This window comes from Diabrotica virgifera, chromosome 6 (genome assembly GCF_917563875.1).
Source record: "Diabrotica virgifera virgifera chromosome 6, PGI_DIABVI_V3a".
Classification (NCBI taxonomy): domain Eukaryota; kingdom Metazoa; phylum Arthropoda; class Insecta; order Coleoptera; family Chrysomelidae; genus Diabrotica; species Diabrotica virgifera.
The window spans coordinates 199,219,316-199,246,384 of NC_065448.1; the positions used below are offsets into that span (position 1 = coordinate 199,219,316).

Here is a 27,069-nt window from a genome sequence, read left to right on the forward strand (position 1 = left end):
AAAAAAACCATAGGCGGACATTTGAATTTTTATCAATTAAATGCGAAACTACAATATTATATTTATTTAATTTATTCACCAAAATTAAAATCAACTGAAACTCAAAAAAATTAATATGACTGAATAGGTATTTTGAATACCTTTCAAACGAGGTATCACTTGCCATAAGGTCCCATTTAAAATTATCGGTCAGAGTGGCTCTGTAACGTCATCTGTCACTATTACGTCACCTGTCATAATTAGTTAAGAAGCTTATGTCCGTTTATTTCCTCCCTCCAAATTTCACTATTATAGGTATAACCGTTCAAAAGATAAGAGGGGGGGTACGGACTTTTGACTAGCACTGTATGTACATATATACAGTATGGTGCAAATGTCTGGAATAAATTCGATATTTCGTAAACCGGCGACTTTAAAAGAAAAAATCCCGAAACAGGTCGATTTTTATTTTTAAATTAAGATATTTTGGCATATATTTCATACGAGTGACGTCATCCATATGGACGTTATGACGTAATCGATGATTTTTTTAAATGAGACTAGGGGTCGTGTGATAGCTCATTTGAAAGGGTATTTAATTCTGCATTCAGTAATATAAATATTAACATAATTGTTTATACACAGAGTAAAAAAAAAATTTAAGTTAAATTAATTGACAAAAAAAGAAGAATGTATGTAATATATTTAATTCAAAATACATTCTACTGCTGAGAGAAAACATAAAAAATGTTTATTTTACAAATAAGCATTGTTTTTCGCTTAAATGCAATGTTCAAACCAGCTATTTTGAATTAAATAAATTACATACATTCTTCTTTTTTTGTCAATTAATTTAATTTAAAAAATTTTTTTGGACACTGTAGAAACAATTATGTTAATATTTATATTACTGAATACAGAATTGAATACCCTTTCAAATGAGCTATTACACGACCCCTATTTCAATTTAAAAAAATAATCGATTACGCCATTACGTCCATATGGATGCCACTCGTATGAAATATATGCCAAAATATCGTAATTTAAAAATAAAAATCGACCTGTTTCGTGATTTTTCCTTTAAGTCGCCGGTTTACGAAATATCGAATTTATTCCAGACATGTGTACCATACTGTATGATAATTTTGAATAACTACATAGCCTAACATAAAGAGGGCATAAATGCAGTAATGTTCTTGATCATTCTATAAAACATTTTAATAGGTTACAAATAATAGAAAAACTGAGGTAAAATAGTGATACAATACAAAATCTTTCATTAAATACCGCCAAAAAGTCAAGGATTTCTCTTTACTCAGCCTCGTGCCAATGTTGCTAATGATTTTCTTTATTTCTTAATTTTTGTTCATTTTCTTTCTAGGTTTGTCCAGTTTGTCGCTTTCGCTTAGGGCTCTGGATTTGTAGGTATGACTCTTTTCCCAGCCACTTTTAAATTACATATTATAACGACATCTTTCGTTATGCCTCAGAATGGGTCTGGGCTTTCGAAGATTCATCTAGAGTTTATAGAGCCTGGATTTTCCAGCAAGTCAGCTGATTCGTTCCCTTGGACGACAGCCCTCCTTGTACATAAACATACTTTATTGTACTAGTGAGATCATTACAGTCTTTTACTAATTTTGATAGGTTCTTTACAGCTAATAATCACTCCCTGTTTTGACAGAAAGTAGGTTCTTCAAAGCTATTATCAATTCCTTGCTAGTGGACGTACACAAATTAGGTGCTATTGCCCCTAATATGACTACTCAGCATATTTGGTGTCAAGGTTGACCACAGTGAAGAAAAAACTGATTTTGCCCCGTTTTATAACAGTTGATGAGATCTGGGTTATATTTCAACAATTAATTAATATAAAGGTTATGGCATAAGAAAAGACAAAAACAGTTTTGTCAAAAGAAAGTTTATTTTGAAATTCTAATTCTTAGATAATCAACTTGGACGTACATTTATAAGAGAGGAAAAATTTAAATGGTGCATAATCTGCCAATTTGCTGCAACACATTAGCGTCAAAATCAAAGATAAACGACACAACTTGTTAAAACTTAAGTATGCTTTTTCTCATGAGGATCTTTCAGTGCGTCAGTTTTTCGATTTCTTTCTAACGCATTAAATTGCATGTGACAGAAAAAAACGCACGTCGGTGATTACATTTCGTCGGTGACATTTATAACATTTATTCTAGTTGTCAATAGATGGCGCTATAATCGAAAAAACATTATTTCCGAATTATATAATATATCTACGAATATAATCTGTACAATTTATAAGACTATACAAATCAAAGAAAATACCATTTTATAAATGCAATAAACACAATTGATTTGATTTTATGCCAAATTGCAAATAAAAGGTGACAACTGTCAGATTTAACTAAAATGTCATGTCACTAAAATGTATATTATCACGGACTTACCTTTTTTTCAATCATTTGTGACGCACTGAAAAATGCTCATGAAAAGAAGCATATGTACTTTTTTTAGTTAGGGTAGTTAGTGTACCTGCCTATCAGTCTGATATAGCAATTGTCAAAATTCATTCAATTTACTTGTTAAAAGAGAAGTCCTTGTTTAACTTAGGATAATGTACCTCCCTATCGGTCTGCTATAGCAATGATCAAAATTCATGGATTTGGTTTTTAGTCCTGTCGCCAGGGGGGGTACAACGGCCTCGTTAATTCAGATGGACTTACTCAAGTTTTTTTTATGTATTTTGACCCGTAGAACACGAATTTTTTGGGTAACAGTTGATCCGGATGTCGATAAGATTGTTATAGACCAAGAACTTGAGGAATCAAATAACAGCGATTTTTGGCAAAACAAAACAATATTTTGTATTTTTTGGGCCATTTTAAGTAAAAAATATTTCTACAAGTTTTTTCGTAGGATGTACAGTTTTCGAGATAAACGCGGTTGAACTTTAAAAAAATCGAAAAATTGCAATTTTTGAACCCGAATAACTTTTGATTAAAAAATAAAATAGCAAGTCTGCTTACCGCATTTGAAAGTTTAAGTCAAATTATATCGGTTTTGATTATTTGCATTGGTAAAAATTTATTTTTTTATTGTTTAACAAAGCTATAAACACGTAGGGTTTCCCGTGCTTTTACATGCGTTTTAACGCATGTAACGTAGAAATAGTCTTGATTGCACTAGTACCTATTCTACCTACTCGTTCGATTTTAAATGAGAAATCATAGAAACATCACTCACGCACTAGTTGTTTGTAGCTTTGTTTAGCAATAACACAATAAATTTTTAGCAATGCAAATAATCAAAACCGACATAATTTGACTTGAACTTTCAAAGGCGCTAAGCAGAATTGCTATTTTATTTTTTAATCAAAAGTTATTCGGGTTTAAAAATTGCAGTTTTTCGATTTTTTGAAAGTTCAACCGCGTTTATCTCGAAAACTGTGCATCCTACTAAAAAACTTGTAGAAATATTTTTTGCTTAAAATGACCCAAAAAATACAAAATATTGTTTTGTTTTGCCAAAAATCGCTGTTATTTGATTCCTCAAGTTCTTGGTCTATAACAATCTTATCGACATCCGGATCAACTGTTACCCAAAAAATTCGTGTTCTACGGGTCAAAATACATAAAAAAAATTTGGGTAAGTCCATCTGAATTAACGAGGCCGTTGTACCCCCCCTGGCGACAGGACTATTTAAAATAGTGCGAATCAGATTCATTCTAATAAAAATCAGACAGAATGTAACATGTAACAGAAAAATAACATGTTTTTTACTAGCTTTGCTGGGCCAAGTAGTTATTCAACAATATTAACACAAGAAAGGGGTTAAACACAAGAAAGTCAATACCATTAAAAATGTTCCCAAAGTTATTTTTAGTAATTAGTCCTTACCTTTAGGATCCAATTTCTCAGGATTAAACCATGCATCTGAAAATAAATATTAGCTTAAGAAAAAGGTTAGTAGTTAAAAGCGATAGTAAGCTTTATACAAAAGATACATCTATATACAAATATTTACATCATACATTAAAAATAATGCCAAAATAAAAAGAAGCATTTTCAATTGAAAACCGGCTATGCTCTAATATAATATAATTACACATCCCTCAAATTAATTACGGCTTTACCATAAGACCCAAGTTGATATAATACACTACTTTGTTCAGTCATTGCAATTATTGTTGCATCGTATTTCACCATAATCAACAAGAGATCTTCGCGAACTCATGAAACTAATAAAGTTTAACCAGATTAAAACTTAATGTGCTAATATGGACAATCAGATATCATGTACAGTCGGAAAAATGAAAGAATACCCATGAACGATCACATCAATCACTTATTTTGTATTTGCTGTCTTTTTCTATAAATAACAAACGTTTGTTATAGAAAAAGACAGCAAATACGAAATAAGTGATTGATGTGATCGTTCATTTCCGCTAGCCATTTTGCAACCCTCCTGCTCAGAAAATCGTGGCCGAACTTTTATCTGATATCTCCCGGTCTATTTCGCGTTCAATTCACTAAAGTTGAAGTTCGTTAGTTCATGATCAATAACCAAGAGAATTTTTCTTCTTTCTCATAATCCTTAGTGCCCTTCGGGGCGTCGGAAAGAGAATTTTTCAAAAATTCGAAGTGATATTTCGCACGTGGATATAAAACAAATGTCACTGCACTACTATTGTGAATACATTGTAAGTGTTGAACAATAATGCTTTGTGAATAAAATTACATAACTTTTAAAATTAAAAATAGAAATGCAGTATTGCTTTAAATTTTGTATTTAAAAATCGTCATTAATAAAACAGTAAAATGAAAATAAAAGATTCACATTCACACTTGATTAACCTCAACTAAACTGGGATCAATTAATTATCATTAATTTGTAGTTCAATTTCACGGTATTATTGTTCGACCTGTCACGGAATATTGGGTCATTTTTAAGTTTTAAAACAATAAAAACAACGAAACGAGAATATTTACAACATTAAAGCTAATACTGAGACCATCTCAGTGACTTTCCCAATAAATTAGAAATCAGAAAAGAGAGCCCAAACCGGGATTTTTTCAGTTACTCGAGCTCGTCAGAAAATCACATGGGAAGAAACCTTGTACCCTGTAAATGTACCCCTACCATATATGGACCCTTAATACAGGGAAGTTCGTTAATGGAGTCCGAAAATAAAATCTTTCCTTAGAAAAACTCAAAATTATGGAAAAAGTTAAGTACATGTAGAACAGTGTATATTTCAAAAATCTGACGATTTGAGCGGGGTGTAAGGAAATGGTTGAGTCACAAATTTTCACAAAAAGCTAATATTTCGCGAAATGAAGGTCAGATCGAAAAATTGAAAAATACGTGTTCAATATTTTTTTAAAATCTATCGAATTACATCAAACACGACCACCCACGGAGGTGGGGTGGGGGGTTACTTTAAACTCTTAAATAGGAGCCCCCATTTTTTTATTGCAGATTTGGATTCCTTACGTAAAAATAAGTAACTTATATTCGAGATATTTTTTCGAATTATGGATAGATAGCGCTATAATCGGAAAAAACGATTGTTGGAAATGGAAAATTAAATTAAAAATGGAAAGTCCCCTCTAAAATGAAAAACGTAACTTTAAATTTTTTTGGTTTCACAAACCAATAGGTCCCCATAACAAGTAACTGCTAATTTAGGATACTTGCATCCCCCACTATAATATTAATCTGCTGAAAGTAAAACTAGGAAAACACGAAATTAATATAATAGGGGAGTGCATATAGTTTTTCACTTCGGAAAAAATCAAACAAGATAGAACTTTTTGTAATTTCATTAAGAAATGTTTAATAAACATAAAAAAAAGTTCTACTCGAGAAGTGAGTGCTTAAGTTTTTATTATTAAAATGAACTACGAAATTAGATGTTTTTTTAAATAACTCCGAAAATATAAATTTTAGAAAAAAAAACTGACTTGACCATTGAAAAATTCAGAAAATTTTACAAAAAAATCTTATATAAAGAATTTTTTAAAATTAAATCTGTATCTTCTATAATTTTTTATTTATAACGCTAAAGTTGGGCGAAGTGCATGGTTGAGTTATTTTAATGTAATTCTTTAACTAATCGATCAAATGAAATTTTACAAATTGAACATGAAAGAAGAATAATTAAGCTATCTTATGTTTATAATAGAAAGAAATAAAAAGTATGGGCATAACTACGGTGTGGGCGGAAATTGAGCCTTACATGAATTTTGTTTAAAAATTATTTAAAAATGTGTAACTAATACAATTTTTCTTATAAAACTCTCAATTTTGCACAACTTACCTTTCAAGCATCTTGCTAAATGATGTTTCATTCAAAAAAAATCTCAAAAATTTAATTCAAATGATATGACGTCTCAAAAAATGTAATTTTTGAAATTTTCGTAGTTTTATTATAATTACCACCACTTTAAGACGGTATTACTCAAGTTTGAACGGATCTATTACAGTTTTACAAGTACTTTTTTAAAGCTTAGGATGTAATATTTAAAATGCACTGAATTATTTTACTTTAGAAATTAAATAAACTATTTCTTTTTGAGAAAATTAAGAAAGATAACAAAAATGTAATACAAAAACCGAAAATTACCAGCTAAAAAAATGTTTATACAAAGTGATCAAAACTTTTTTCTGTAAAACTTACCTAAAATACATTTAATAAAAAGTTTCAACAATAATAAATGTTCAGTAAAAAAATTTTTTTAGCTCTATACAGTATGTCTGCGTAACTTGGAACCTATTGATAACTTTTTTATTATCAGTTTTACGAAAAAAAGTTATTCCTTATAAAATACTCTGCATCGTATATAATCTAAGATGCAATCATCAAATATCAAATTTAATTAATTTTATACGAGTACCTTTACATTTCACAATATCGAAAAGTGTTATTAAGAAAAGTTGTTTGGAACTAAAAATATGCTTTAGTGTTCAATTACATCCTAATTAAAATATTGTGAATAATAAAGGCACTTAACTCTTAAGAAAAATTCATATTTTATACATACCTCGTATAAAATTTAAAAAGTTTGATATCTGATGGTTATATCTTAGATTTTAGACCAGGGACAGCATTTTATGAAGAATAACTTTTTTTCGTAAAGTGATAATAACATAGTTATCATAATTGTAATAAAATGATGAGTATCCGTAATTTGAGAAAAAATTGAATTTTTTTTTTTTCAATTAGAATGATGTACCTAATTGTATATTTAAACAGTTTTTAATTTCAAACAACTTTTCATAATATCATTTTTTGATATTCTGGAATATAAAGGTACTTTACTCTTTAACATAATTCATATTTTTGACATAACTCGTATAAAATTGATAAAATTTGATATCTGATGGTTAAGTTTTAGATTTTTGACTATCCAGCGCATTTTATGAAGAATAACTTTTTTTCGTAAAATTGATAATAAAAAAGTTTTCCATGTGGTTCCTAGCTACGCATACATACTGTATAAGAGCTTCTGTATAAGAATTTTCAAATTGCAATGCCATATTTGTATTCAGCATAATCAAAAACAAAATAGAAACATATTTAATCAAAGTAAAATGATGAATTTAACGATATTTTTAAAATTATTTATACAAAACAATTGATATTGTTTAAACAATTAATAAACAATTAGCGGCCAAATCTGCGAGTAGAACGTTTTACTTTAACAAGTATATAAACTAACAAAAAAAGTTTTAGACAAATATAAGCTTGTTTGAATTTTTCCGAAACAATGCATGTTTTCGTTCTAATTGCACTCCCCTATAATCAAATATGACAAAGCAGTACAGAAAAATCACTAAAGAAGAAATTATAAAAAACAAAGTCTAATACTCACATTGACACTAACATTGAAAACAATACAACACCTCCAGAAGAAATGAAAAAACAATTTTACAGAAAAGTCTATAAATACGTGGTGAGTGTCATGTTCCAGTGTTTTCTCTAAAATTTGTCTCAGGGCTGCAATCTGATGAATTATTGATTTACCACCAATGAAACCAGCCATGTATTTTCCTATTATTCGTTCTTCCTTTTTAGAATCAATGAAAAAAATCCGGAAAGTGAAAATGTCAGGCCCTTCTCATATGCGCCCATACTTATGGGCGGAGGGGGGCGTGCCCCCCTAGCTTTTCTGGTGCTTGAAACTATATATTGCCATCCAAAGTATAGAAAAGGTAATGTGCAAAATCTTCACGTCTGGCCCCCTCCTAAAAATTTGTATACGGGCGCCCATGGCCCTTCTATAAGAGAATTAGAATGGTTAAGAACGGTTTCTAACCAAAGATCAATATTTCTAAGAACACTTTTCCACAATATTTCAAGGACACAAGTTTCCACAATATTTTTCAGAGAAAATTCAAAAAAAAATCATATGAAAGCTATAGATAAGCAGAATCTGAAGTTGATTGATGTATTGAGGGTCCTCAATACATCAATCAACGGCAGAATAAAGCAAGCAGCGCTGATAGAGAAGAAGTTTAAACCCCAGTTTGGATGAGATAGATCTCCCGATCAAAAGTATGAAAAAAACATGAATAAGACGAAATTCAAGCTGAAATATGGAAGGAAGGAAGAATAGGTCTGGATCCCGCGTATGAAAAAAAAGTTGATTAATAGCAAGCTGAAAATTTGTTAATAGCTTAAGGGTGTCTAGTCGGATAAACTTTGATATATGAGAACACTGGAACAAGGGCAGTTTTAATTGTGGAACAGGTTAAAAATTTGGAACGGTCAGGCCACGAAAACGGCACATTTATTTTGTCCGACAAAACAGACTTAAACTCTCCGAACAGAGATTAAACTCTCATGCAAAAATCAGAGTGATATTTATCACCTGTCATAATTCCTGTTATTTGACATATTCTACATGTTCCACTCATTAAAACGCCCATTTGGTGATAAATAGCAGTCTGATTTTTGCATGAGAGTTTAATCTCTGTTCGGAGAGTTTAAGTCTATTCTGTCGGACAAAATACATGTGCCGTTTTCGTGGTCTGACCGTTCCAAATTTTTAACCTGTTCCACAATTAAAACTTCCCCTGTTTCAGTGTTCCCATGTATCAAAGTTTGTCCGACTAGACATCCTTAAGCTATTAACAAATTTTCAGCTTGCTATTAATCAACTTTTTTTTCATACGCGGGATCCAGACCTAGAATATTCTGGGAGAGAAAACGCACTTATCATAATAACCAATAAACAAATATCTGGTGTTTGTTTTGGGTTGGTACCACAGACCCTACCAATAACTCTCTGCATTACATCAAAATCGCTATGGCATTGCGAGTCCTGCTTAGATACTTTAAATTTATCTTCTACTTAATTTCAGACATAATTAAAAAAACTTTCCCAAGAATGTAACAATCAATAATTATCTTAAGACAGAATAATTTGAGTGATAATAAATATGTTGAAAGGTTATGTTATATAAATATTTGATCAGATTAGGTACTACTTAAATATCCATCATAATGAAACGGCCGGCGATAGTACATAAAAAGGGAGCTAAGACTATAATATTTTTGTCATTTATGTAAACTATCAACTCTAACAAAAAAAGCTTTAAGAAAATGTTCAAAAATTACAACAAACTTATTCCAAGACTAAAATTATTAATTATTATTGGACTAGCGTTCTATAGAGTTCCAAAAGCACTAAAAGTACAATAACCTCCATTGTTAGTTTTAGATTGTCAATATAATCAATAAAATTTTCCTATAATCATTGTTGTAAATACGTAAACAGCATTAATATTAACAAGATAAATATAGTCAAACCATCAATAATAAATTAATGTTTTGAAATGGTTGACAAAGCGCAAACAAATTAAATCAAAAATAGAAGTGCTGATAAGAAAACCTAGTTTCAGACAAGATATTCCTCAGCAGAAGAGTAGATAATAAAAAGACAGAATTAAAACGGAGATAGTACAGAACGGCCAAATCAAAAAATAATAATTGACAACTGACAGACGTTAAATTGGCAATCCAAACCCCAAAGAACAACAAATTAGATCAGCGATACTCAACCTTTTTTTTTTCCTGGGCCACATAGCAGCTATTGCCACAGCTTGCGGGCCGCAATCATGTGAAGTTATATAATATACAGTATGGTGCAAATGAAAGGAATAAATTCGTTATTTCGTAAGTCTGCGACTTTAAGGAAAAAATTTGAAACATCGATTTTTAGTTTTAAATTACGATTTTTTGGCATATTATGTATCACACTAGTGACGTCATCCATCTGGACGTGATGACGTAATCGACGAAAATGACGAATTATAATGGGAGTCGTGTGCTAACTCATTTGAAAGGTTATTCACAGGATTCCCAAAAAATTTTTGTGTTGAATTAAATTAATCGACACAAAAAGAAAAATAAATGTCATTTGTTTAACTCAAAATATAGCTTATTGTTGTCAGAAAACAGAAAAAAAAAATGTTTATTTCACAAATAAACGTTGCTTTTAGCTTAAATTTATTATTCCCCCCGCCTGCTTCTTGACAGTTTAAACATTGGATTTAAGGGAAAAGTAGTGTTTATTTGTCAAATAAACATTTTCTTCTGTTTTCTGACAGCAGCAAAATGTATTTTAAATTAAATAAATTTCATACATTTTTCTTTTTTTTGTCAATTAATTTAGATAATTCAAAACAAACAATTTTTGGGCATACTGTACACTTAATTATATTAATGTTTATATTACTATATATAGAATTTCAAATGAGCTAGCACACGACCCCTATTCTTATTCAAAAAATATCGATTACGTCATCACGCCCAGATGGATGGCGATAGTTTGATATATATGTAAAAAATCATAATTATTTAAAAATAAAAATCGAACTGATTCAGGATTTAAAGTCGCCCGCTTACAAAATAACAACGTCGTCCAGGTGCGAATCAGTGTCAGGATAGGTAAACATTTTTTTTGCATATTTCATTTCTGAATATGAGGATACGCACAGGTATGATGAAGCGAACAACGTGAGGAACAAGTAAGCTCAAATTTTGAGAGTTTTATAGTTATCCGGTACTAATTTCCAGAATTCTTCATATTGATTTGCGTCTCTTTTTTTTAAATTGCCTCCAGATTTGTATCATTTTTAAAATTAATTAGTTCATGTAACAACTTTTCGCTATTAAATCCCAAAGACCGCTGTTGTATAGTAGCGGCTACTTTTAAGTGCCAATAATTTTCCATTAATAGAAGACATTTCCTAATGTTTCACAAATCATTAAATCTTTCCTGAAATTCATTGCTTAAGAAATCTAGAAAATTAGAAATAAGTATCATAGTTTTTTGGAAATACATCAATTCCATCTTGTTGAGCTTTCACCAATGTCGGAAAGTTATGCAGATTTTTTATATTAATTTCCTCGATGTACATCTTTAGCTTGTCTACGAAAGCAAAAACTTTATTTGTCAACTACGAAAATAATTGTATGTTTACCTTTTAATGTGTAAACGACGATTAAGTTCGTTAAGTTTTTCTGTTCTGTCGCAAATAAATGCTAAAAGCCACCACCAACTATCTTACTTGAGTTCAAAACAATTTGATCATTTACAGGGCCTTTTAGTTAGCCTTCGGGCCGCATAAAAAACGTAAGAGGGCCGCATGCGGCCCGCGGACCGCAGGTTGAGTATCGCTGAATTAGATGGTACATACTAGACGAATACTAAGTGAATGGGTTAAACCGTTGATTGATGTATTGGGTTTAAGAGGCAAGAGTAGCGATCAACAGCTAGCAACAAACGCGGTCCAAGATTGCGGCTGTAATTTTGAATATTTTGTCGAGATATTTGGCACACATATTCGTATTATAGTAAAGAATGGCGGTACAGAGCCCAATTTGAGAAATATGTTAGTATGTGAAAATTACTCTATAACTAAATAAAATATTGCAAAAACGAGCCTGTACCGCCATTAAGAAGAACAAAAAAATAAACTTTCTTCAAATAATCTTTTTTATCCCATGTCTAGATTTTGTGTCATATTGGACCTAGTAAAAATTTTTATCTCTCACAAGAAATCGAACATATAACTAAATAACTGATTAGTCAACATAGAGAAATTGTCACTATCATTTTAACAAACCTGCGTCAGATTTCTGTTCTGTTAATTACGAACACTCTACGGCAGCGGTTCTCAATCTGTGGTACATATCACTATTTGAGGTGGTACACAAAACACACAAAAAATTAAAATAGTAGTACTTAGTAAGTCTTGGTAATACAATCTTAACATATATGTGGTACCAAAAATAATAAAAGAACTGTAGGTGGTACATGACTCAAAAAGTTTGAGAACCGCTGCTCTACGGCGCTACGGTAAAACATGGCGGATACGATTCGTATCGAGTGTTCGTAATCTCTATGCAGATATAATCGAACAGAAATCTGACGCAGGTTTGTCAAAATGACAGTGACACTTTCTCTATGTTGACTAATCAGTTATTTAGTTATAATATAATATGTTCGATTTCTTGTTAGAGATAAAAAATTTTACTAGGTCCAATATGACACAAAATCTAGGCATGGGATAAAAAGTTTATTTGAAGAAAGTTTATGTTTTTGTTCTTCTTAATGGCGGTACAGGCTCTTTTTTGCAATATTTTATTTAGTTATAGAGTAATTTCCACACACTAACATATTTCTCAAATTGGGCTCTGTACCGCCATTCTTTATTATATTACGAATACGTGTGCCAAATATCTCGCCAAAATATTGAAAATTACAGCCGCAATCTTGGACCGCGTTTGTTGCTACCTGTTGATCGCTACTGTTGGCTCTTAATATAAATATTTCAATCCATATTAAAACCCATATTAATATTTCAATCAACGGTTAAACCTTGATAGAAGAAATTATTCTTCATGATACAAACAAACGAGGAATTAGTGTATTAACATGTACAGACAGTCTATATGGAATAGCTATTTGTATAACAAGGGAGGAAAGTGCTACTTTTCCTCCCGAGAATGAAGTTTACTGCCCAACGCATAGCGGAGGACAGTAATCATTCGAGGGAGGAAAAGGCACTTTACTCCCATGTTATACATATGATTTTTCCACCTTTCTCAAATATCAAGTAATTTTTTCATTTTTAAATAATTTATTTATGTAACTAACTGACAAAATTTATTAGAGCACTAAAACTAACAAGTAGGTACAGTATAACTGTCAACTGTCAAATATAAGTCAAATTATTGATGTAAATATTGTTAAATCAAAATAACAATTTACTGTTTTTACCATTCTGTAAAATACAGGGTGCTCTATAAATAAACGTTAAAATGTATAGATATGTACTTACGTAATGGATAATAGAATATTGTATAGGGCGTCAAAAGTTATTTCATCAATGACATACCACTTTTACATTTTACAATTGACATACCATTTCATCAACGACCAGTGACGTCATGGTATGTCATTGATGAAATAACTTATTGACCCCCTAGACAATAATCTATTATCTATTAAGTACGTAAGTATCTATACATTTTAACGTTTATTTGTAGAACACCCTGTATGTTGCAGAATGGTAAAAAACAGTAAATTATTACATTGGTTTAACAATGTTTACATTAATAACTTGACGTATATTTGACATTTGACAGTTCTACTGTACCTACTTCTTAATTTTAGTTCTCTAATTAAGTTTGTTAGTTACATAAATTAAGTTTGCTAATTAAGTTTGTTAGTTACATAAATTAAGAACTAATTGCCAGAATGACACAATATGGAGAAATAAAAATATCGGAAAAGAAATGAAAGGCAGAATTTACAAAACAGTCATCAGACCAATAATGACATACGCGGCAGAAACACGGCCCGACACAGAGAGGACAAAAAGATGGTTCGAAACAGCGGAGATGAAAACCCTTCGAAAAATCGATGGTAAGACTCTATGCTATGGGATAGAGCTGGAAGTACAGATATACGAAGAAGATGCAAGGTGGATAACATTAATAACTGGCTAAGAAACAGAAGAATAGAATGGAATGACCACATAAGCCGAATGACAAAAAATAGGGTAGTCAGGACAGCGAGAGACGGTTCCCCAATAGAAGACGATCAGTGGGAAGACCACTAAAACGATGGAACGACAACTTACTAAATAGAGGCACATTGAAAAAACAGACAGAGTCATGTCTATACAAAAAGAAGAAGACGAAGAAGTTACATAAATCAATTATTTAAAAATGAAAAAATGACTTGTTATTTGAGGAAGGTGGAAAAATCATATGTATAACATGGGAGCAAAGTGCCTTTTCCTCCCTTGAATGATTACTGCCCTCCGACGCGAAGCGGAGGGCAGTAAACTTCATTCTCGGGAGGAAAAGTAGCACTTTCCTCCCTTGTTATACAAATAGCTATTAAGTACATACATTATAATAGCTCATATAAACCAAAATGGCCAAACATAGACCAGTCTATGTAGACCAGTAAGGATCTGTGAAAAAACGTCTATTTTTGGATGTGAAAGGTGGCATTCGGATTTTTGCAGATAAAGTTAGGTAACACCTTCAGTAATAATAATTGACTTATGCTTAGGGTTACCATAATTTATTAAGGTCAAATCCGGACAGGGGTAGTCCAAGAGGTTGTAGAAAATGTAAAATGTGAATTTGACTGTGTTGCTACCTCTACATTGTACATTATTATATGCGAAATGCATATGGCACTATTAAAAGTACAGCTGTTTCGCTACAATATGCAACTAACATCGAAAATATCTGCCAGTTTAAAATAAATAAATATACACCTATGTTTTAACATACTTTAGACCTAAAGTCCTGCGCAGAATGAAATTCCCCACCGTTTGGGCATAGTATTTTCCATTTTTTTAGTAAAGAAAAAAATCCGGACATTTCTCATATCCGGACGAAAATCCGGACATGTCTTTCAAATCCGGACTGTCCGGACCGTCCGGACGAAATCCGGACGTATGGTAACCCTATATGCTCCTTCTCAAATATGCCCGGAACATTAATAAAAAAATTAATATATTTAAAAATTTCGAAAAACGTCGATTTTTTCTGCTTTCTTTGCTTATAACTTCAAAGTCGTACAGAAATAAAATAAAGATAATTGAATTTTGTATGATATACGACTGGTCAAAAATGTCTTAACGTATTACCTTTTCTGCAATATAGCAATAAATACAAAATTAGGGGGCAAAATACGCCTGTTGTTATTCAATGTTTTTAACCACTTTGGTGGCACTTAGACCTTAGTAATTCTCTTAGTAAATTCTTTGTAACATACTTAAAACGTGTACCAAATTTTATTAAAATCGACCTAATAGATTTTGCATAATAAATTTGCAATCTAAATGTTTTTAAAAAAGTTCAAATTTTTTAAAATCTTTCTGAACAAAAAGTAGACCATTTAGAAGTTAGCTAATTTTTTTACATATAAAGCTATGCTCTACATATCTAGTACACTTTACAGAATTAAAATCGGATTATTTAAGGGGCTTCAGCAATGTTTTAAACTTATAAACAATTTTTTGGCTTATAAACAAATAGCTTTGTTTAATAATAAAAATTAATTTTTAGCAATGCAAATAATTAAAACCGGTATAATTTGACTTAAACTTTCAAATGCTGTCAGCAGAATTGCTATTTTATTTTTTAATCAAAAGTTATTCGCGTTCAAAAATTGCAATTTTTCGAATTTTTGAAAGTTCCACTGCGTTTATCTCGAAAACTGTGCATCCTACGAAAAAACTTGTAAGAACATTTTTTGCTTAGAATTACCCAAGAAATACAAAAGAATGTTTTATTTTGTGAAAAATCGATGTTATGTAATTCCTCAAGTTCTTTGTTTATAACAATCTTATCGACATCAGGATCAACTGTTACCCAAAAAAATCGTGTTCTACGGGTCAAAAAATACATAAAAATCTTGGGTAAGTCCACCTAAATAAAGGAGCCCGTAGCACCCCCTCCTGGCCACAGGACTAATTTGTTTATAAGCCAAAAAATTGTTTATGACTTTAAAACATTGCTGAGGCTGCTTAAACAATCCGATTTCAATTCTGTAAAGTGCATTAGATAGGTGGAGTGCTTCTTTATATGTAAAAAAATTGACAAATCTTTGTATGATCTAGTTTTTGTTGTGCAAGATTTTAAAAAATTTTAATTTTTTAAAAAAAGTTTAGATTGCAAAATTATTATTCAAAATCTAGTAAGTCAATTTTAATGAAATTTGGTGTACGGTTTTAGCACATTACAAAAATTTTCTAAGCGAATTAGGAAGGTTCCAAGTGTAACCTAAGGCAGGCCGCACATCAAAGAAACATGAAACGTAAATTACGTTTCATGGAAATAAAACACTGCTAAGCAAATATACGTCCGGCCATTTATGAAACTCTCCGAAAATAAAAATGTGCCATGAGCATGAATCCCACTCGTTTCATTGGTAGGCGGACTTTGAGATTTGTTTAGCAGTGTTTTATTTTTATGAAACATGTTTCACGGTTCATGCTTCATGTTTTTCGTTTCATGTTTCTTTGGTTTGCGGCTTGCCTTAGTGATGGAAAATCATTGAATAAGGACAGGCTTGTTTTGCCCCCTTATTTTATATTTATTGCTATTTTGCAGCAAGGGTGATAAATTAAGACATTTTTAACCAATCGCATCTGATAGAAAATTTAATTATCTTTGTTTTATTCCTATACGACTTTGTTCCAAAATTAATCGTTTTAAAGTTATAAGCAAAAAAGTAGAAAAAAAAACGAAATTTTCTGAAATTTTTAAATATTTTTTTTTATTAATGTTCCGGGCAGATTTGAGGAGCATAAGTCAATTATTATTAACGAAGTTATCGCCTAACTTTATCCGTAAAAATCCGAATGCCACCTCTCACATCCACCTAAAAACAGATCCTTACTGGTCTAATGTAGCACTTGTCAATCTCAAGAAGTCTCAATACCTAAGAACTAAATGATGTAACATTAAACTCAGATACAAAAGATACAGCCCATTAAAGACACCTATTGCAAGGCAGTTCTGCATCCTCCTTCTTCTTCTTTTGGCATCAAAACCCTGGATGGGTGCCTGTCTGACTATGTCCATCCATTCAGATCTCTCTTGTGCCCTTCTCCTCAAAATTCTCCACTATTGCATCCTCCACTTTTTTCAAAATATTCTAGAAAAAACTCTGAACCATGGAAAAGAAAGTGCGAAAGAAGACATACGAGTACCAGATGCATACTTCTGTATAATAAGACACGCTGATAATCAATTAGTTACAGCACAATATGAAGACGTCCTCAATTTTATGATTAAAAGAAGAGAAGTACACAATAATGGAATGGTGAAAAATGATGATAATGGTGGTAAACCGAATACATAATAACAACAGACCAATTTAAATATTTACGCCTCATAAAACCAAACAGAAGAACAACTAAGGAAGATTTAACGTATAAAATAATACAAACACGAGACTGTATAAGAAAGAAGAAAGAAAGAAAGCGTTATACAGCAGAAGAATTACTATACAAATAAAAATAAGGATATACACAACACCATGATAAGAACTATACTGACATCTATCTGTCTACGGATGGTAGGGGAGCAAAGTATGCTAAATGTGCAGTCACTCGAGCGCTTTGGAGACCTATTGTGTTGTGAAGAGTAGGTCCTAAAACCAAAAAAAGTTAAGTAACATTTTCCATTTTAGTGGGCGCTTGCCATTTTTTAATTTAATTTTCCATTTCCATCAATCCTTTTTTCCGATTATAACGCCATCTATGCATAATTCGAAAAAATGTTTCGAATAAAAGTTACTTATTTTTTCGTAAGGAATCCAAATCTGCAATAAAAAATGGGGGCTCCTATTTAAAATTTTAAAGTAACCCCCCACCCCACCTCCGTTGGGGGTCGTGTTTGGTGCCATTCGATAGATTTCTTAAAAATATTAAATAAGTGTATTTTACAGTTTTTCGATCTGATGTTCATTTCGCGAAATATCGCGGGATTCGTATTTAAAATATTACATTTACCCCCCACCCCTCTCCGTGGGAAGTCGTGTTTGGTATCATTCGATAGATTTTTAAAAAATATTGAGCACATATTTTTTAGTTTTTCGATCTGTCATTCATTTCGCGAAATATTCAGAGGTACATCTGCAGGGTACCAGATTTCTCCCCATATGATAATCTGACGCGCTCGAGTAACTGCAAAAATCCCCGCTTGGGCTCCCCTACCAGGAGGTCATATTATAGCCTCTACCACATCCTGCATTGCGATCACCTTTTTCGGTCGATCCATTCCTTCTCATTTATAGCTCTATTTCTCATTATTTCTCTGATTACTTCTCTTCATTCTAATATAATGGACTAATATAATCTAATAGAATGGAGTAAGTACAGACATGATATATTAAAACTGAAAGATAAATGAGAGAAATAAAAATTACAGACAGTAGAAATGGCATTTCTAAGTCATAAGTTGCAACACTACACTAAGTAGTAGTTTACACTCAGATTGATCCCAATAATAACACAGAGATTTAGAAAAATGCATGGGAATAAACTCCCATATACCTAATCGACTATACTTATGAGGAAAATGGAGTCTGAAAGGAACAAAGAGAAAATGAATACATCGAAGATCGTTCAGAGAAATAAATGAAATAATGGAAAGAAGAAACAAGCAAGATGGACATTGACAGGATAATATTATGAGTTAGCAAGAACAATTGAGAGAAGAAATATGGTTAAAAATTACTCAGTAGTAAGAATAAAATTTGTTTTTTAAAAAGTTGCAAGTCAAATTATCTTTAAAATAAAAAATAAGCAATCGGATGTAATAGAAAGCCCGATATTCTGTGGTTTATAAAATAGTCTAAGATACGATATAATGAGGTCGACATTCATAGACCTGGATCCCGTGTACCAAAAAAAAGTTGATTAATAGCAAGCTGAAAATTTGTTAATAACTTAACGGTGTCTAGTCGGACAAACTTTGATGTAAGGGAACACTCTAACAGGGGAAGTTTTAATTGTGGAACAGGTTAAAAATTTGGAACGTCAGACTACGAAAACTTTCCATGTATTTTGTCGGCCAGAACTTCCAATTGATTTGATATCATTTCATTAAACTCTCATGCAAAAATCAGACTGGTGTTTATCACCAACTCGGCATTTTAATGAGTGGAACACGAAGAACATGTCAAATGACAGGAATCATGTTGGTTAGTAATATCAGTCTGATTTTTGCATGAGAGTTGAATGAAAGGGTAACAAATCAATTGGATGTTCTGTCCGACAAAATACATGGGACGTTTTCGTAATCTGACGTTCCAAATTTTTTAACTGTTCCACAATTAAAACTTTCCCTGTTCCAGTGTTCCCGTACATCAAAGTTTGTCCGACTAGACACATTAAGCTATTAACAGATTTTCAGCTTGCTATTAATCAACTTTTTTTTGGTGCGCGTGACCCAGGTATATCATTGATATCTGTTAATGGATAAAAATGATTTGATTTATGAATATAAAAAAAATTCGGCACGGGAAATTAGATTTTTTGGATCATTCAAAACAAAAAACGTAGGTATGTTGCAATTTTCTCTTAAGTTGATAGTTTTCGAGTTACAAACAATTTAAAACTGAAAAAAGAACGAAAGATGACGACTTTCAAGGCTCAAAAACAAGTAAAAAATATAATTTTTGAAATTACGAAGTATGTACCTAAATTCAAGCTCAAACCTTACTCTATCAGTTCTTGATAAATACACTTGCGATCATAAAAAGCGGGTCACTCGATGAATTATTTAAGTTAGATGTCTCGAATTTTCTAAACCTGTTGTCCGATTTGAGTGATTTTTTTAGTATGTTATAGCCTTATTCTTTAACAATATCACTATAATAATATTGTTGCTAGACAGGTAAATTGTCATTGTATACCGGGTGCAACAATCATAAAGTGTTTATTCCTCAAAGTTCGGAACACCCTGTGGAATGTTTTAGCATAGATAAAATATTGAAATTATAACTCGATTGTAGCCTTAGGCTTTCTTAACATTTTCTTTTTTGATTTATTTGTTTATGTTGGACAATAAAAAAGTTAGGCACGTTAATAACTAGCCATGTTCTTCATCAATACAGGGTGTTTCTAAATAAGTGCGACAAACTGCAAGGGGTAATTCTGCATGAAAAAATAATGAGAGTTTGCTTTATAAACATATGTCCGCAAATGCTTCGTTTCCGAGATACGGGATGTTGAATTTTTTCTTACAAACTGATGATTTATTTATTGCTCTAAAACCCGTAGAGATATACAAATAAAATTTGGTAGGTTTTAAGAGGCACCCCCTTTCGGGGGTGAAAAAATATTCGTCCAAAGAAAGTCAGGAAATGGATAAACTGGCTAATTTTAAGTAACTTTTGTTCTGTAGAGTTTTTTCACTAAGTCAATATTTTTCGAGTTATTTGGCAGTGAATATGTTCATTTTTTCAACAAAATAACCACGCTTCTAGACAGTTTTTCGCAAATAACTCAAATAGTAAGAATTTTGTCGAAAAAACATTCTTAGCAAAAATATAGCCTGTAAAAAATTTTAAAAAATGGTGTATATATCTCGTATCTACACCTAGTAGAAGCAGAGTTATAGCTAATGAAAAATAGGTTCATATTCGTCAAATTCCAAATGGAATACTTTAACGTGAAATAACCAAAAACGAAGAACATTTCGGGGAAAACTCATTACAACTTATTTAAAGTGATAAAAAAAAGCTTCATTTTTGTTTTATAAAAAAAATTTCTAGCATCAAAATTAAACAAGTTACGCTCAAAATAAAGTTAGTCCCTTTTGGCTTTGGTAAAAAAATCGAGAAAATCACCCCCTAATTAGTATCTTAAATCTTAGACCATAAAAGTAATGCTATTCTCTCGTCTCGAAGAGTGAAGCCAACATAAAACGATTTACACAGCTGTGCGTGACGTCAGTTTACGGCAGAAAACGTTTGCCGTACTAGAGATTAGAAGTGCTTATAATAGGCGTTGTAAACTTTTTAAAGTGTTCCAATTTAAAAATTTTCAATACACTAATTTTTTAATTATGGTGTTATCTTGCAGAGCATTTAATTGTACGCAACGACAAAAAAAGGGGAAAACACCTAAAATCCAGTTTACAGCAGCATAATAAACAAGCGATTTTTCAAAAATCTTAAGAATTTATAAAGTATCTTAATTCACTCAAATATTCCAACAATGGTGAACCACTGCATCTAAGCCAAAGAAAAACGAGTTTTATTGGTATGATCATTAATTTAAAGTCACTAATGCGAATTTGGAAAAATTACGTGAAGGAAAATATGGATGGAGGTCTGAAGTATCTATCGTCTTTCGGCGTATAAACTTTCTCAGGATCACTTAGAAGTTTTCTTTAGTTCTATTATAGGAGTCATGGAGGTTACAACAACAACCCAACGGCAAAACAATTTAAAGATGCATATAAAAGACTCTTAATGCACTCAAGTGTTACAGGATCTACCCAGGCAAATTGTATAGAACAGGCACCTTCCACATTTTTAGCAATGAGCACAACAAATACTGTGAAAATGAAAACTGTTGATCATACTGATCAAAATAATAGGGAAATAGTAACTAGTAACCATGACTATACTGTAAACAATTTAAGTTTTTCAAAAACAGTCATCTTATGTTTGTGATGTTGTTGACTATATCGCTGGGATTGTAGTTAAGAAAGTTAAGAAAACATTAGATTGTGACAATATTATGTTTGTGTGCAATTGAATGTGATTATTTCATTCATAGGAGATTCTGACCAATAGAAAGCTACATAAATCTGAATTAAATTGATAATTTTTGATAATTGCCCGTCGTTAAGTATATTACGTCAGATGCCCTTCGTTGCTACGAAAAAATACATTCAGTGGCATTAATGACAATTAATGTTTTAAAAATTATAGGTAAAAGTGATGACTTTCAATCGTCAAATATTTATAAAAACTTTGTGTTTAATTGTACTAATTTGTACTTACATAAATAAATTACAATAAAATTTTGGTTTTGAACAGCTTTATTCATGAAATAATCGCAACAAATTGCACTCAAACTCTAAAATTGATATAGAATTTTTGCCCTCGTGACACTTTCGACATAATTTCACTCGCCTTCGGCTCGTGAAATTAAAACTGTCAAAGGGTCACTCGGGAAAATTCAATAATTTTAGAGCTTTTGTGCAATTACTACTGATAATTTACAATGTCCATTCATAAGACACAAAAATTATAGCATATTATCAAAAAAATTTTTAATTCAACCTAAAGAGTCATTCATATTTGCAAAATTGCTGAAAGCGACATTAGAATTATGTAGGTACAAAAAAATTGAACGATTCTAAATTAATGACAAAATTGATCTTAAACGTTCATGGTTCTGTGTTTAACAAATACAAAGAACGTAATATGTTTGATCATGATTTTGAAACAAACCAAATAATGTATAAAAGTTAGAAGTAAGTTAACAAAAGCTATTTTGTTTTGTGGTCATTAATTAATAGATTTCCTACATATTTTTTCACCTAACCTGAAACTTACACCCAAAAGAAAATTACTCTCCTTTAAATTTATTTTTTATTATTAAACAAGAAGAGATATACCAAGGGTATACTTTCAAATAAAACATTTATTTTTACAAAATAAATTACTTTAAGTCAAAAATATTTATTAATTACTTTGCTAAATGATTTTTCTTCAATATTTTTACAAAATATTGAAGTTATACTAAAATTAATCTAAAATTGGGTAATTTTATTAGTGCTTTGCTAAGAATCCAAACGAGTTCTTGCCGTATTGTGACGTCACTTTCGCGGAAGGTCTTTGCTTCAACGATTCGGTACAAGGCGTGTCTATCAGTTTTTATGGTCTAAGTCTAAGACTTAAATGAACTTAATCGTTACGACTTCACAATTTTCTTGACTCGTGTATATATTGTTTATATGATCTGTAAGTTTCATCGGTTCGAAGTCCTTATTACTGAAAGGGCTTTAGTTAAAATGGGTTGATCGAGTCACTGATCACGAATGTATGCAAATTTAGAAACACCAAATCTTAATAAATTTTTGTCTAACAGAAAAACAAAAAAATACATGATATTCAGAAAAGCAAATCTGACTTTTTTTTGTTTTTCGAGATTTTTGGTATCTCTAACAATTTTTAAGTTAATTTGAAAAAAAGCATATTTTTCAAAATTTAAATTTTTAAAAATTTTATTTTGAAACCAAATTTTTTCAAAAATAAGCACTTTGAATCGATGAAACTTACAGATCATATAAACACAACATAAGTAAAATAATTTGTGGAGCGGTAACGATTAATTTCATTTAAGTTGCTAATTAGGGGGTGGTCTTCCCGATTTTTTTTGCAAAAACAAAAGGGACCAACTTTATTTTGAGCGTAACTTGCTTAAATTTAATGCAAGAATTTTTTTGTAAAAACAAAAGTAAAGCTATCTTTAAACACTTTAAAAAAGTTATAATGGGTTTTCCCCAAAAAGTGCTTAATTTTTTGGATATTTCACGTCGAAATATTCTATTTGAAATTTGGTGAATATGAATATATTTTTCATTGGCTATAACTCTGGTTCTATGAGATCCAGAGACCTAACGCGTTCACCATTTTTTTTTACTTTTTTATAGGCTATATTTTTGCTAAGAACGTTTTTTTCGACAAAATACTTACTTTTTGAGTTATTTGCAAAAAACCGTCTAAAAATGTGGTTATTTTGTTGAAAAATGAACATATTCACTCGCAAATAACTCGAAAAGTGTTGACTTGGCGAAAAAGCTCTATAAAACAAAAGTTACTTAAAATTAGTCAGTTTACCCATTTCCGGACTTATTTTGGACATATATTTTTTCACCCCCAAGAGGGGGTGAAAGTTACCCCCAGGGCAAAAGCACACATCGGTACAGTATCACTTTTTTTCTTTGACACGTAAGCTATACGTATGCCAAATTTCATGTCAATCCAAGCGGTCCTTTAAAATTTAGAGCAAAAACCGTGAAAGAATTTATAATAATATAAAATAATATCTATAAGGAACTTTTCTCATTTACAATTTAAAAAAATACATTTTAGAATAAAACATGGAACATGGCCAACATTCTTATCGGGACCTGATAGAAGAAGGTTTGAACTTGAATTTAGGTACTTGATGTTTACAAAAATAATATTTTTTTCTACAACCGTGTTAAAAATGCAATTTTTAGCACTCCATACGAGCGTTAAAAATGCTACTTTAAGCCACTAGTGCTTAAGGCACTGCAGTTCGTAACGACCGTATAGGCAATTTTGATGTAATGTCAAAAAAATATAAAAATAGAATGTCAGTCAAGTTCAAGTAAAAGTTTTTGTAGATATTGTCTTGTAATTACGTTTGTAGAAAAATATTGTATGATATGTGTGTTAAAAAGTGCATTTTTAAGGCACTCATGTGAATTGCAGAACTCGCTATCGCTCATTCTGCAAACTTTCACATGCGTGCCTTAAACGTGTACCTTTAACACTTATATCATAAATAACTATTACTTGTGGTTTTCAGCCTTGAAAATTATCATATTTCGTTTTTTTTTTAGTTTTAAATTGTTTAAACTCGAAAACGATCAACTAAAGAGAAAAATTACAAAAGACCTTTTTTGTTTCGAATGATCCAAAAAATCTAAAATAATATCTGCTCGGGCCGAATTCTTTTTTAATTTATAAAAAAGTCATTTCTAATTTTAAATAAATTATTTAAATGACAAAATGACATGACAAAATTATATCGGGCATCCCTTGTTTTTTATCATTGTTAACATACTAATGGTAGGGAAGCCCAAGCGGGGATTTTTGCAGTTACTCGAGCGCGTCAGATTATTACATGAGGAGAAAGCTTGTACCCTGAAAATGTACCTCTACCATATAATGGCTCTTAATGCAGGGGAGTTCGTTAAGGGGGCGCCGAAAAAAAATTTATCTTTAGAAAAACCTCGAAATCGTCAGATAAAGATAAGGTAAGTAAGTTAAGTACATGCAAAACAGTGTATATTTCAAAAATGGGGCGTAAGGAAATGGGTCCCAAAGTTTCACAAGAAAAAAGCGAATATTTCGCGAAATGAATGACAGATCGAAAAACTAAAAAACACGTGCTCAATATTTTTCAAAAGTCTATCGAATGGTACCAAACAGGACTTCCCACGGAGAGGGATGGGGGGTAAATTTAAAATTTTAAATACGAATCCCGCGATATTTCGCGTAATAAATATCAGATCGAAAAACTGAAAAATACACTTATTCAATATTTTTGAAAAATCTATCGAATGGCATCAAACCGGACCCCCACAGAGGTGGGGCGGTTAGTTACTTATATTAAATGGGAGCCTCCATTTTTTATAGCAGATTTGGATTCCTTACGAGAACATAAGTAACTTTTATTCGAGACATTTTTTCGAATTATGGATAGATGGAGCTATAATCTAAAAAAACGGTTGAAGTTTGAAATGGAAAATTAAATTAAAAATGGAAAGTTCCCACTAAAATGGAAAACTTTACTTAACTTTTTTTGGTTTTAGAACCTACTCTTCACAACCCAATAGGTCCCCATAACGCTCGAGTGACTGCACATTTAGCATACTTTGCTCCCCTACCATAAATTAATATCGAATCATTATTGTAATGCATTACAGATTGGTGCAGGTCGCTCTTATATCGGATCCTCTACTCTACTATAATGTAAGTTAAAACAAAACAAGGTAAGTACAAAAATGCAAGACTTAAATACCTTATCTGGTCTAACCAAATAAAGTACTACTTAAAGATTAGGTACTTCAGACAGAAAGATAACAAACATTTCGAATAAAATGGAAGATATTTACTGCACACGCATAAAAAAATTTAAGTGTAAATATTGGCAGACTGAGATAGGAATTTAAAAAGTTTTTTGTTTCCTGATCCTTATTTAAGCACGTGCTAGAAGATGTATGATGTATCGCGTGTATTTGAAAAAAAAAATAACACAAAAAAGAAACTCGGTCTCAATAAAACCACTCAAATAGGTACACGAGACATTATTAAAATCAGGAGATAATTACATAACTATATAGGTACCTTAGAAACAAGATTGTTTGATTGTCATGCATGAAGTAAAACCCTGACAAGTAGTAATCTATGGTAATGTTAAAACTCGTTCAAGACTTGTAAACGAAGTAAACATTCAAGGCCGGTTTATGTTTAACACTTTATATCAAATTAAACACCCGAAAAAAGTAAAAGAAAAAACAATCAAAAACAAATAGTTTAAAGTAATTTTCAAATTTATGTTGAAAAATATACATACTAGGGCTGAATAAAACACAGAGCAGCGATCTCTGACAACAACCTGACTTATTATCATTGGCAGGTAAGTGTTGAATCTCCTGTACACCGTCCACAACGTCCTGGACTATTTCGTTGGCTAATTTTTTAAAATCTTCTGACATAATGGCATGCACTAATAAACCACCGAACCAAAACAATCCGCACCCAACCTTGAATTAGAGATGTAAGGTCGCTATGTACTTGTCGCTATATACTGACTACAATGACGAGTTTAAATTGAAGGATATAATTACACGCTCGCCTATATTTAGTTCATATATGAAGTGAATAAGTGAAGTTCGTATATAGGAAAACTACCTGCCTGCCCGATTGCAGCCAACGACTGAGCAAGCGCTGACGCTGATATCGACCAATATCTGGAACCGTCCGGCAGAGGCTCGAAGAACTTTGCCCTGTACTATGACATGTAATTTCTGCCTGTACTATGAACTACGGAGCAGGTGATGAGTGATTCATGTATCATGATAATGTAAATCTTCAGGCCACATCATGATATCTTTATCATCATGATGAGACATATACAGTGTGTCCCAAAAGTAACTGCTCCACATAGTGCAGTGGTCGGCAACGCATGTGGCTCTTTGGCTCCTTCAGTGCGGCTCTGGCACAAATATCCACGGAAAGCGCAACCATATTATCATTTAAAAAAACTTGGTAGGA

The 27,069-nt window shown here is 31.5% G+C and overlaps 1 protein-coding gene across 4 annotated transcripts in view; it reads right to left on the reverse strand.

Moving 5' to 3' along the window:
* Positions 1-27,069, reverse strand: part of LOC126887119 (reticulon-1-A) — a 130,558-nt gene that overhangs the window by 86,875 nt on the left and 16,614 nt on the right. Inside the window, exons 1-2 of one of the 4 annotated variants that reach the window (XM_050654472.1) lie at positions 26,369-26,962; positions 3,865-3,900 (exon numbers count right to left, since the gene is read on the reverse strand). The exons of 1 other annotated variant lie outside the window; for it this stretch is intronic. In XM_050654472.1, coding sequence (XP_050510429.1) covers positions 3,865-3,900; positions 26,369-26,510 — 178 coding nt within the window. In that variant the 5' untranslated portion in view covers positions 26,511-26,962. Of the gene's footprint in view, positions 1-3,864; positions 3,901-26,368; positions 26,963-27,069 lie in introns of those variants that run through there. 2 more of the 4 variants (XM_050654470.1, XM_050654473.1) reach the window with 2 other exon arrangements.